Raw genomic sequence first — 13,189 nt, 5'->3', positions numbered from 1 at the left:
CACACTGAAACTTTGGCACAAAACATGATGTTCGTCGATTTTTTTTTTTTCTAGAATTGTTAAAATTTGTGCTCACAGTGTTGTAGTTAAGCGCCTTACAGTATGTATTCTTGTCTAAAATATTTGTGATAAGTAAATTATGTCATTGTTTTTTTATTTTTTATTCTGTGCTCTGTAGTCTACAGACATTTAAGGGGGCCTTATAAATTATAAGGGGCCAAATTTTAAATCCACTTAAAAATTTGGTTCAGTAGTCTTTTTACCACTGAACCATATATATAAATATTATTTTTTTTTGTTGATTCTCATTGGCTGATTTTAATGGAAGCCCATTTACAAAACCATTATGACATAAAATGTTGAAATTATGAGATAAAAAGTGACAATTTTTTACAAAAAACGGCAAAAAAGCTGAAATTGTGATAGGAGTTTTGACATAAAAGTTGAAATTGACAAAGTCAAAATTATGAGATAAACAGTCATCACAATATAAAAAGTCAATCATTACAAAAAGTTGAAATTATGAAATAAAAATATTAATATTCATAACATAAAATTTAGAAATCAGTTATGACATTTCATATTTTATTTTTGATGTCATAATTTCAATTCTTAAAACCTTGTCATAATTATAATTCATTGAGAAAGATGTTATTGCAGCTTATATTCATTAAATGGTTTGGATTGACTGGGGAGAGACTTTTTTTAATTCTTGGTGCAATAATGTCATATTACATCAAATACAACTCTCATTCCAAGGCTTTTCCATTTTCTGTGGCCTGACCCCTTTAAAATGTAATTTATGTTATTAATTTTGACTTCTTCTATTCCCCTGTAGTAGATGGTCTGGCAGGGAGCTCTCTCCTGACCGCGCTGGCTGAACAGGCTGGTCTTAAGCAGTCTGAACTCGATTCCCACCCAGTGCGGACTGCTATGAAACAACTCCTACAGTATCTAGACCAGCTCTGCCTGTTTGAGCCCGACAGCGGCCCTGGCAGGCCAGATTACATACGCAACTTCCTTGATTATGTCAATGTGTTGGCTTCAGTACTAGTGCGCAGTCTATGGTCAGAAGGTAAGACTATACAGTAGACATGCCATTTCAATAATTCTGTTGACTGGAATCTTTAAAGTATTATGAGCTCTGAGTCTGATATTTGTGGTCTGACCTTAGATCAGTCCACGGAAGTGAAACTCGGAAATCCTCTATTACTTTTGCTTCAGTCACCTACCCAGCTTCTCTCTCTCCTGTTGTTTGACAGACAGGTGTCACCTGACAGGTAAACAAGGATCTGTCTTTTTTAAAGTGCTGCATTTTACAAATGTACATATCAGTCATATATGTCTCTTTTTGCAGGGTTCTGTCTCTCCTGCAGCAGGAGCGGCTGCGTTTTAGTGTGCAACAGGTTGTAGTTCAGCGCTGCTGTGAAACTCTCCCTCTCTGGGATTCTAGGGCTGTTACCTTTTCTCAGGGGCAGCCGAGGATTGCTGGGCTCAACAGTGGGGTGTTCTGCCCAGCCAGCATTGCCTCAATTCTCCAGCAGTATGCTCTGGAGTGCGCCCCTTCCTTTGACCTCTCTGACCCTGCCACAACCTCTGACCCCAGTTCTGAGTCTGAGGTCTCTGTGGAGGACATGTCTGCTACATCCACCAGTCTCTCCACTTCTCCGCCCTCGCCGTCTTCATGCCCTCCTTCTTTTCTCCTCACTCCATCTGCGCTGTCTTTCCTGAAGTCCCGTTCCCCCCTCGTCGCCGCCCTGGCTTGCCTCAGTGCCAGTCGGGGTGGCGTGACCCGAGCAACCTCCTCTGGCTGGTCAGGCTATTTTCGTGGATCTGTACGTAAAGAAGGGGTTTTGGATGGAGACCAGATCTCAAAGGAAGGGGATTCCCTGCTTAAAAACTTCCCTATCCTGAGAATGTACCTACGGACCATGGCTGAGCCAGTTCTAGGGGTCTCGTTGGAAGCAGATGAGGGTCTTGGGGCAGCTCTCTGTGGGAAGCCTGTGGTGGGAATGTTGTTTTCTGGCTTGCAGAGCAATGTGGGACAAGCAATGGCTGCTGAGGCTTTTCAGCAAGCCTTAAATATGGGTGATCTGAACAGAGCCCTAGACCTTCTAGAGCTGTATGCACAACCCTGCAGTCAGGAGGGGGCACTCCGGGACAAACTACTGGCATGCACTGCCCTGCAAGGTAAGATTTACCTGGGTGACACAGTGTCTGGTACAGTTTTTACTCTTGGATTTACCAGTTTTACCATCAAAAGTGCCATTAAGTGACAAAAGTTACATATCTTGGAGTCAAAAAAAAGTCAAAAGTTACATATCTTGGAGTCAAAAAAAAAAAAAGTCAAAAATTACATGTCTTGGATTTATTACATTTTAGGGCAAAGAAATGCCCCCTTAATCTATATTCTATTCTATTCTATTCTATTCTATTCTATTCTGGGTTTTGTGCCTCTGCAGACAGTTTAGTGACCTGTAACAGTCAGATTTCTTTATTCTCTTTATCTCTATTATCTTTATTCACTGCCTGTAAAGTTGCAATGAAAAAGGAGTGGCAACAAAGCTTTTCCTCTTTTTTTTCTTGTCTTCTATGTACTGTGATGTACATCCGAGTGAAATTAATTATCAAAAAAGAAAACACATAGGGTAAAATCTTGCCTCTATGCATCAGTTCATTGGATGTTAAGATATGGGCGTGGCACTTCAAGGAGTGGGGTTTAAGCAGACTAAAAGATTGGAGAATATATGTCACCAAAGCAAATTTCTATTTCACGCTGACTTTTAATGTGTAGCTACTATGAAGTGTTCTTGATTGGGAAAAAATGGACACTTCTCAAACTTGAAACAGTGATTATTCCTTTACTGTTACAATAGACAGTAAAGAGATATATAATTTCAAATATGCACTAGCCAGTTATTTAAAACGGGGTTATATTGATATCGTGTATTATTTACAGCATTTTTTTGTATTTGTTGTCAGACAGAGAATTAATTTTAATCAATTGATTTCATTTATTCAGTTGAAGTAATTGATAGCTGCTTTATTTTATTTTGATTCTTTTGTAGCACTTTGAGATTTTCTTTAAAATGTAAAGTGCTTGATAAATAAAACGTATTATTATTATTATTATGTTCCTTGAAAAAATCCTTAAGTACAAAATAAATACATTTTGGGGGGAATTGTCCCATAAATAATCATAATTAAATAGTTCAGACAGTCCTTGACAAGACCATAAATAAGGATATTTTACAGATATCTTTGTGTATGTCTCTTTGTAAAGAATGCAGCAGTGCGGAGCAGTTGTTTCGTGTAAGGGACTGGGAGCTGCGTGGACGTGTGGTTCTGCAGGGTTTGGACCGCTGGCCTTTACAAGAGTGTTTAGAGCTGCTGCAATTCTGTCTCAGTGACCAGGACACCCAGGATCCACTCCGAGAGCAGCTTCAGCAGAGGAAAAATGAGCTGGACATGTACCAGCGGGTCAGTCGGACACAGCAATGCTCTACTTATTTACTGTATTAGTGTTAGACTGGCAAAAGGAATTCTGTTTTGCTATGTGCTTGTATTTTTACTCATGTATTACTGTGTTCCTATAATTTAAGGAATATCTTTATGTTAAGACACTTTAATGCGCATAAACATGCCAGTAAGTATTAACAGAAAAAAAAAACTGCAGTACCATGTCATCTTCTGTCTGTTTTTATAAGCTGCAGACAGAGGCTGAAATTACTGTTCTGTTTTTGGATTACAATCCGTGCCCGTTTTTGTGCACGTATAAACTGTAATGTTCATATTGCAGAAGTTGGCTGTTGACATAATTTTGTCGTTTAGATGCTGAGTTTGCAGCCACCATTGCCATGGGAGGCGTGGCAGGAGTTGAGGGAGGAGTCTACAAAGAATCCTGAATCTGTATTCAGTCTAATGCTGGAGGCCAGGGTAAGTCTATGGAAAGATTTGAAAAACAATCACTGTATAGTACAACTGACTTTTGTGTAAACCTACTGTAAATGGCAGTGGAAACGTGGCTATCTCCTATGATGATTGAATAAATTGAATGGATGTATTGATGCTGCATTACTGTGACTGAAATGTCCAGTTGGTGCTGAATTATTTTGTTGTATTGACTTGACTGTGCCAGTAATATGGGAACAATTAGCCCTTTTCACCATTCTGTGTTTCTGCAGCTGTTCACATCAGACCAAAATGCTTTCTAGAGCATGAAACAGAGAAGATTAGACATCACCAGAGTGAATTTGAGGAGCGTTAAAGCAGTTCTGTGTGAAATAGAAAGGGATGACAGGTTTTGGTAATCTGTAATGCTGTCCTGTCAGATTTGCTGTATATGCTTTCTAGCATATAAAACAGAGGAGGTTAGACATCACCAGAGTGAATTTGGGTAGCATTAAAGCCATTCTGTGTGAAATAGAAAGGGGTAATAGATTTCGGTAGCCTGTTAACTGTCTTGTCAGATTTGGTGACCTTGCTGTATATCTGCAGCTGTTCATGTCAGCCCAAAATGTGTACGGAACAGGAGTTGAAACATCACCAGAATTAATTTGGAGAGCGTTAAAGCCATTTTAAATGAAAGAGACAGAGGTAACGGATTTCTATAACCTCTAATGCTACCAGATTCCGTGACCCTGCTGTATATTTGTCTAAAGTAAGCATTTTCTTGGAGGTTAGGCATCATAAGCGGGAATTCAGGTAACAGCCATTCTGTGTGAAATAGAGAGAGGTCTTTTTTTTTTTTCCCGAAACCTGTTATGCTGCCTTGATTTGGCAACACTGCACTGTATCTGCAGCTGTTCACAGCAGACCAAAATGCTTTCTAGAGTATGAAACAAAGGAAATTAGATATCATCAGAGTGAATTTTTATAAAGTGTTTTGTGTTTTTGAAAACATTTTGTCAATTTTAATGAAAAAAATGCATATATTATTTTAGGAGTTTGAGTTGTGTACCCAGTGGGTGCAGCTGTATTCAGTCTCCGATCAGTCTCGAATGCAGCTGCAGACCGAACACCTGCTATACCTCCTAGAACAGAATCACACAGAAGATGCTTTTCAGGTGTGTATGTGTGTTTTTATGTGTTCTCTTGGCTTCCATTGTATCTGTATCAAGTTGACAAACTTAGTTTGTAAATTAATTTCATGCGGTCAATGACTTGAACCCAAATCGGGCCTTCCATATTATACATATGCATATGGATATCGACTAGCTTTGTGATTTGCTTTGTAAGTCTTATTCCAAACTAATTGTGAATAGCGCTATAATAAGAAAAAAGACTTGACTCTGTGTGTCTCTCTGTATGCAGCTCTTGGAGGCTCTCTCTGATTCAGTGGGTTTGGAGGTTAGTGAGCGAGCCCTGGATCGAAGACCTGGATTAGCTGCCTGCCACTTCCTGTCAGACTGCCTCACCCTACACTTCCAGAGTCAGATGACCCCAGCACGAAGACGCCACATCAATGCCCTTCACCTTGGCTCCAAGGTATGTTTGACCTAACCAAATAACACACTGATTCAGATGCAACAAGAAGGGCGTGTGACAGAATAGTGTGGTGTGTGTACCTGTCGCAGGTTCTACTTACTCTGCCGGAAGCATCTCGTCAGGACTATTTTTCCCTGCTGTCTGATCCGCTTCTCATGCTGGAGCAGCTGCTGATGAATCTTAAGGTAGACTGGGCTACTGTTGCCATCAACACTCTACGGAGCCTTCTGCCGACTCAGGACGCCGGCATCACCAACCAACACATTGACACCCTACTGGCAGATTACGCCCGGAAAGCTCTTGATTTTCCTTATGCACCCAGAGAGTGGTCACGTTCTGGTGAGTTGGAACGGTGGATCAGTCTTTTAGCTGAATTGGTAGTTGAAAACAAACATTCCTGTCAATGTTAGAGTTATTAGAGGTTTGAAATCATTACATTGCCATTCTTCTTTTCACTGATCTATTTCTCTTCCTCTCTCTTTCTGTCACAGACTCTGTCATTAGTCTGCAAGATGCATTTCTGCAGTGTCCAGCCCAGGAGAGCGGCCCCTCTTCTCCAAGCCACACCCCTCCTCCATCAGCAGGTATAAGCCACACCTCTTTCACTGACCATGCTTTTTTTACTTAGCAACACTCTATTTAGCATGCAACCCGGAAGGTAAAAAGACCTTATAAGTCATGTTTGCACACACTTTCTTCAGGCAGCACACCCATGCATACACCCTCCAGTGAGAGACGCCCCAGTGGGAAGAGGATCCGGCAGCTGGCCACACCTTTCACCCCTCCAGAAAAAACCCCTGACCGCAAGGACTGGATCCCAGACCACAAACAGCACATCTGTATGGTCTGCCAGAGGGAGAGATTCACCATGGTGAGAGAGGCAGAGTGTATGAGTGAAATGGGCTGTGAATAAGCTAATGTGATAGGATGTGCTCCTGCTGTGATTTCCTGCTCTGCTCTCTATTAGGCCTCTCTTTAAGAATTTGAGTCTTAACGTAAATCTTCTCCTGTGTCAGTTTAACAGACGGCACCACTGCAGACGCTGTGGCAGGCTGGTGTGTCATTCCTGCTCTAGCAGGAAGATGGTTGTAGAGGGCTCTGAAGAGCCTGTCAGAGTCTGTGACCAGTGCTACAACTTCTTCCACATGGAGTAAGACACATGCACAAACACCTTTTAATAGCACACTTCATAAGTGCACAAGTGGTCATATGGTTTTTGTGTCATTGAACTTGTTGTTGTTAATATGGTTGGTAACTAAGAACCGATTGTACAAGAGTACTATGATTCCCAGATGAATGACTCTTATGAGCTGATTTGTTTTAGTGAATCAAACACATACACCTTAAAATGTACTTATGTTATGAAACTTAAATCAGTTTAGTTACTGTACCTGCTGTTTGATTTTAAAGTACTGAACAGCAGCTAATTTTGTCAGAGTAGATCAAATGGAACATGGTTCCACATATTTTGTTCATTTGATATTGCTATATAATAGTTGATTAAGGCGAATTATTGGATTGTATTTGTGCCACATTTGAACAAACTGAAAAGCCATTGTATTGTCTGTGTAAACAAGAATTGTTTTCTAATGTTTATTATTATCTAAATCATCTCATTATTAAATTTTTTTTTTACAAAAAAAGTTCGGGGTCAGCAAGATTTAAGAAATGAATAGTTTTATTCAGCAAGGATGCATTAAATTGATGCATTAAGTTGTTCATCAAATAATCTTGAAAAAAGAATCCGTTTCCACAAAAATATTAAACTGTAGTTTTTAAAAATTGACAATAATAAGAAATGTTTTCTGAGCAGCAGATCAGCATATTAGAATAATTTCTGAAGGATCGTGTGACACTGAAGACGTAATGACTGCTGAAAATTCAGCTTTGCCATCACAAGAATACATTTCATTTTAAAATATATTAAAATAGAAAACAGTTATTTTAAATTGTAATAATATTTCCAAATATTAATTAATTTATTTTTTTGCTGTATTTATGATCAAATTAAAGCAGTCTTGGTGAACATAAGAGACTTACTGGCCCCAAACTTTTGAACATTTCTTTTAGTGAAAAGTACTATTTCTTTGTATTTCTGTGTATTTCTTTTAGGGAAAAGTACTAAAAGAACCATTAAGGAACCAGAACCATTAAGAGAAATCAGAATAGGATCTAGTTGTAGCACAGCTGAATATTTGATGCTTCTCACCCTAATCTAGGATTCTTATGTACCTTGATTTCTCATGTTGTGTTTATTGCAGCTCAAATGAGGAGCCTGAACAGGGGGAAGGTAAACTTGTCTCTGTTTGGTTCATGTCACACACAAGCTATATTTCATTATCATCTCATGAGGTCTACAAATCTCTTTGTTTTGGTTGTATGGCAAAATATTGATGCCTTTACTCAGATGATGATTACAAGATTGTAAACTAAACTTTTCTCAGTAGCTGGCAGCCCTGCATCTGTTGATGGAATCTTAAATGGGGTTCTTAGTCTGCCTGAGGTTCCACGAAAGCAGTACCGCCTGAGTCCAAACCCAGCAGAGAACCAGCAGCTGAAGAGCGAGTTCTACTATGAGCAGGTGTGATTTTCTACTCACAGTGGAGCTGAAGGATTGCTTGTTTGACAGTGATTGGTTTAAATGTGATCTCTTTTATATTGTCTCATTCATATTTCCTGAAGTTTTTCTCTCTTTATGTTAAAGGCACCTAGCGCATCCCTGTGTGTCGCTATACTGACGCTACACAGTGATCACGCAGCCTGCGGGCAACAGCTGATTGGCCACTGCCGCTCACTCTCCCGCAAACTGACCAATCCTGAGGTGGATGCGCGTCTGCTGACAGATGTGATGCGTCAGCTGCTGTTCAGTGCCAAACTTATGTTTGTAAACGCTGGATGCACCCATGAGCCTGCACTCTGTGACAGGTGAGAAACACATACCTTTACATGTGTAATCTGAATGTAGTATCTTTTTTCTTTGTTTTAATTTAAAAAGCATAAACTGTGAGTGAGAGCAGAATTAAATTGATTCTGTTATGTTCCAAAGTCTCTTATGCTTACCCATGCTGTATTTATTTGGTCAAAAAAAAAAAAACCCCCAGGAAAAACAGTAATATTGTGAAATATTTTTACAATTTAAATTAACTGTTTTCTGTTTTAATATATTTTAAAATGTATTTTTCTCCTGTGATCGTAAAGCTGAATTTTCAGCAGCCATTACTCCAGTCTTCTTCAGTGTCACATGATTCTTTAGAAATCATTTTAATATGCTGATTTTTCACTTGAGATATTTCTTATTATTATCCATGTAAAAAAAAATGAATATTTAATATTAATAGTTTTGTGCAAATCACAATACTTTTTTTCAGGATACTTTAATGAATAGAACATTTAAATGAACAACATATTTGAAATTATAGAAATGGTTTGTAACATTAGAAATGTCTTTTAATGTTTTGATCAGTTTAATGTGTCCTTACTGAATAAAAGTATACATTTATTTTTAGAAAATCTTACTGACACCAAACTTTTGAAAAACAGTATCTATCTTTCACTTGTTTTTAATTCGTTCTTCTCTCTCCATCCGCAGCTACATCAGTAAGGTGGATGTGTTGAAGATCCTAGTCAGTGCAAACTACAAATACATTCCATCTCTGGACGATATTCAGGAAATGACTGCAGTGACACGTCTGCGCAACCAGCTGCTAGAGGCCGAGCACTACCAGCTAGCTGTGGAGGTGAGATTTAAAGTAAAGCTTCAATCAAAGATGACTTTCATGTCATAATTTACTCACATTCATGATTTTCTTGCTTCTGTTGAGCACAAAAGGAGATTTTATGCAGAGTGTTCATAAAGCTCTTTTTTATACAAAAGAGAATGTGGTTTCTAAATCTAGTGACCTGTCATGATTTTGGGTTCAGCTATTTTTTTGCAATCAGTTTTTGTTTATAATGCTCAGGTGTCGACTAAGAGTGGACTAGACCCGAACGGAGTTTGGCAGGCGTGGGGTATGGCGTCTTTGAAGGCTGGAAATCTGAGTGGGGCCAGGGAGAAGTTTGTCCGCTGTCTGAAAGCGCCAGTAGATCGGAACCAGCTAAACCATGGAGTGAGACTTCTGCAGGAGATCGTTCAGCACCTGGAGTCCACAGTCAAACCCACTCTGAGCACGGTAATGATACACCCAGACCCAGAAGACACAGACTTGATTTGATGAGATCCTTGACTTTCCTTACAGGGAAAGTCACACTCATTGTCTGTTTGTTTTTTTGTAATGTAGACTGTGGATGAGGACATCCTGGCCTCCTTGCGTGAGCTGGAGGAGGCTCTCTCTGATTCTGCTCCTCTAGATGGAGCAGAGGGCAGAGTTCAGCGTTGCAGCTATTATCAGGAGTGTCTGTTTTACCTGCTCACTTACGGCACACACCTAAGCCTCATCAGCTTTTACCTGCGGCACGACTGCCTGAGAGATGCACTCACCCACATACAGAACAAGGTTCTGCAAAGTTACAGAGCATTTTAAATCTCACAGTTTTATTATTAGAACTACACTACTGTTTGAAAGAAAGAAATGTATACTTTTGTAACTATCAAAAGTGATAGTAAAGACATTTTATAAATGCCTGTTTCAAATAAATGCTGTTGTTTGAACTTTCTATTCATCAGTAAATACTGAAAAAATCCACAAAAATATTAAGGAGCACGACTGTTTTAGCATTGATAATACATCAGCATATTAGAATGAATTCTGAAGTGTCTTTAAGACTAAAAATGGGATTAATGGCTTCTGAAGATTCAGCTTTGCCATCACTGGAATAAATAGCATTTTAAATATATTAAATAGAAAACAGTTATTTGAAATTAGTAATTATTAATAATATTTCACAATATTGCTGATTTTACTGTATTTTTGATCAAATAAATGCAGCCTTGGCGAACATAAGAGACTTCTTTCAAAACACAAATTATTTTCCAATCCCAAGTTTATGAACCGCTTTGTATATGTGATCTGATTTTTTTTTTTTAGAGGTATGTTTTATATAACATACGAGGAACATGTATGTTTATATTTATAAAGTTTCTGTCTCTTTTTTTTCTCTCTGTCTGTTTCTAGGAGTGTTCGGAGGATGTGTTCCTGGAGGGCATCTTTCAGCCCTGTCTTGAACGTGGACGGCTGGGGGCTTTGCAGGGTCTGTTAGAAACTCTGGACCCCACATTAGAGACCTGGGGCCGTTACCTTCTTTCAGCCTGTCAGTTACTCCAGCGCAGGGGACACTACCATTCTCTGTACCAACTCCAGCAGTTCATGATGGTGCTTAAAACACACATGCACATATTTTCCCTTTTTCTATAGCATGCTGCTATAATTTTCTCCCCTCTCTTTGTAGGATCACATTCGTGCCGCTATGACCTGTATCCGCTTCTTTTCTCACGGTGCTCAGTCATATCTGCAGCTGGGAGAACAGCAACGCTGGCTGATCCGAGCCAAAGAGCACCTGAGAACTTACCTGCAGGAACAACAGAGCCGCAGGAAATCACACAGCTCCTCTTTCAGGAAGAAAATGAGCTCCACTGATGTCTCCAGGTATTAAAAAGTTAAATTTTTTTAGTCAAATTGATTTTAGAATTATATTTAATGGGGAGAAACGAAACACAGCCAGATGCAAACTGTATGCCAACTTGCAGTTAATATAATTTACTGCTATTTGCATTATGTATAATAACATACACTGAATTGAAATATGATATAGTCAGTACTGATAAGAGTTTCCATTACGTTCCTCAGTATTTTGGCTTTGGGCAATTTTAATGTGGTAATTGAACATAAATGTTGCAGACACATGCACACAATTGAGCTGCAGCTGGAGGTGACACGCTTCTTACACCGCTGTGAAAGCTCACCATCCAGGACAGCTGTAGGCCCCGCCCTCACAGGGAACAGTGCCCCACCCACTCTGTTTGGAAACAGCCCCATGAAGGTGGATGTGGCCTGCAAGGTGAGCCAAGAAAACATGCTCTTCTGTATAAACACAACCTAGTCCTTTTGCTGCATCCCCTTCCATATCTCTGTTTCTAAAGGTGTGGATGGATTTCTGTTAAAAGGACCGGATTTCACCTGTGAAAATTCACAGAACAATAGTAATCGTAACCACACCTTAATTTTGTAGGTTGCATTGGAGACAGTTCTTGACATCTTGCATTTATAGAATAGAATGTATTATAGTGAGGGGAGAGTGGACATGCTGCATATCTATTAAAAAAAAAATGTAAGAAATATTTCGATGAACTATTTAAAATGCATGTCTTAAATAAATCAATACATTTCTGCTCTTTTCTGGTCTGTGTTATGTGTGTATATTATGTTTGTAAGTGTTTAACTGTAAGTATTTCCCTGAATGGATTTCACACTGATTACGTGAGCTGATTATTTTGAATTCCGCAAGACTAAGTGTGTATGAGTAATGCATATTGTGGAAAAAGAGATATGTATGGATATGGTTTACAGCATTAACCTTACAGAATACTGAAATAGAAGCAGTTTTATAAACATAAAAATAATCCTATTTCATAACATTCAAACTGCACATTATGCTTAAAGTGCTGTACTCTAAGGCTGCAATTATACTATATGCATGGCCTAATACAGATTTGATTTTTTCAGTGTACTAATATAATAAAGTAATATAAGATTATAAACCAGATTTGAAAGTGGCCCAGATCAGATGCTTTTGCTGTTTACATGCATGCAACAAGATCTGGTCTGTGCCAAATATGTACACTACCATTCAAAGGTTTGACAAAGGGGGACTTCTTTGAAAGAAGTTTCTTGTGTATTGGATTGAAAATACAGAAAAAAACGGTAATATTGTGAAGTAATGTTATTACAATGTAAAATAACTTTTTGATTTGAATATATTTTCAAATGTAATTTATTCCTGTGATGGCAAAATTTTCAGCAGCCATTACTTCAGTCTTCAGTGTCACATGATTCTTAAGAAATCATTGCAATATGCTAATTTGGTGCTCAAGAAACATTTAATATGATTATCAATGTTGAAAAAAGTTGCTTAGTATTTTGCGATATCTTTTGTAACATAATATAAATGTCTTTACTGTCACTTTTGATCAATTTAAAGCATGAATTCTATTTTAAAAAATTAATAAATAAATCTTACTGTGCCCAAATTTTTAAATGGTAGTGTCAAAAAAAAGTCAAAACTGACACTGACAGTGCATTGTGGCATAAATCTAACAGAGACTAAAGATGAAATCTTTAACAAACACTGTAACCTCTCTGCATATTGCATAGGTGATGCTGGGAGGTAAGAACATCGAGGAAGGTTTTGGCATTGCATATCGAGTAATACAGGTAAGCACTTACGACACAGCGGTTACAGACTGAATCTTTGTCTTGTTCACATCTGACTCTGATTCTCTTGTTCTTTAATGTGATGCAGGACTTCCAGCTGGAGGCACTGGCGGTGTACATACGGGTCGGACAGCGCCTTGTCCGGCAGCGTCAGTACTCGTCTGTGCGGCTGCTCCTGAAGTGTGTAGGGGAGTCTGGGACAGCCTCTAAACATGACTGTGACGCTATTGTGCTCAGCTGTGTCTCAATAGCTGATAAGAGTCCAGCTGATGTGAGTTCCCAACCTAACAATATTTCTGGATTTGCATTGCTGCATTTGTATTATATATATATAT

General features: G+C 38.8%; 1 protein-coding gene across 1 annotated transcript in view; it reads left to right on the top strand.

The window, feature by feature from the left end:
• Positions 1-13,189, top strand: part of LOC107705383 (zinc finger FYVE domain-containing protein 26-like) — a 28,550-nt gene that overhangs the window by 12,139 nt on the left and 3,222 nt on the right. Inside the window, exons 17-38 of the mRNA XM_016508647.1 lie at positions 839-1,075; positions 1,175-1,280; positions 1,358-2,190; positions 3,284-3,480; positions 3,832-3,936; positions 4,944-5,066; positions 5,314-5,487; positions 5,577-5,826; positions 5,979-6,071; positions 6,189-6,358; positions 6,504-6,637; positions 7,749-7,777; positions 7,935-8,068; positions 8,192-8,412; positions 9,077-9,224; positions 9,447-9,656; positions 9,765-9,980; positions 10,599-10,796; positions 10,873-11,069; positions 11,322-11,481; positions 12,795-12,854; positions 12,943-13,125. Coding sequence (XP_016364133.1) covers positions 839-1,075; positions 1,175-1,280; positions 1,358-2,190; positions 3,284-3,480; positions 3,832-3,936; positions 4,944-5,066; positions 5,314-5,487; positions 5,577-5,826; positions 5,979-6,071; positions 6,189-6,358; positions 6,504-6,637; positions 7,749-7,777; positions 7,935-8,068; positions 8,192-8,412; positions 9,077-9,224; positions 9,447-9,656; positions 9,765-9,980; positions 10,599-10,796; positions 10,873-11,069; positions 11,322-11,481; positions 12,795-12,854; positions 12,943-13,125 — 4,178 coding nt within the window. The remainder of the gene's footprint in view (positions 1-838; positions 1,076-1,174; positions 1,281-1,357; positions 2,191-3,283; positions 3,481-3,831; positions 3,937-4,943; positions 5,067-5,313; positions 5,488-5,576; positions 5,827-5,978; positions 6,072-6,188; positions 6,359-6,503; positions 6,638-7,748; positions 7,778-7,934; positions 8,069-8,191; positions 8,413-9,076; positions 9,225-9,446; positions 9,657-9,764; positions 9,981-10,598; positions 10,797-10,872; positions 11,070-11,321; positions 11,482-12,794; positions 12,855-12,942; positions 13,126-13,189) is intronic.

This window comes from Sinocyclocheilus rhinocerous, unplaced genomic scaffold (genome assembly GCF_001515625.1).
Source record: "Sinocyclocheilus rhinocerous isolate Xijiao unplaced genomic scaffold, SAMN03320098_v1.1 scaffold564, whole genome shotgun sequence".
Classification (NCBI taxonomy): Eukaryota; Metazoa; Chordata; class Actinopteri; order Cypriniformes; family Cyprinidae; genus Sinocyclocheilus; species Sinocyclocheilus rhinocerous.
This window is presented reverse-complemented; position numbering and strand designations above follow the sequence as displayed.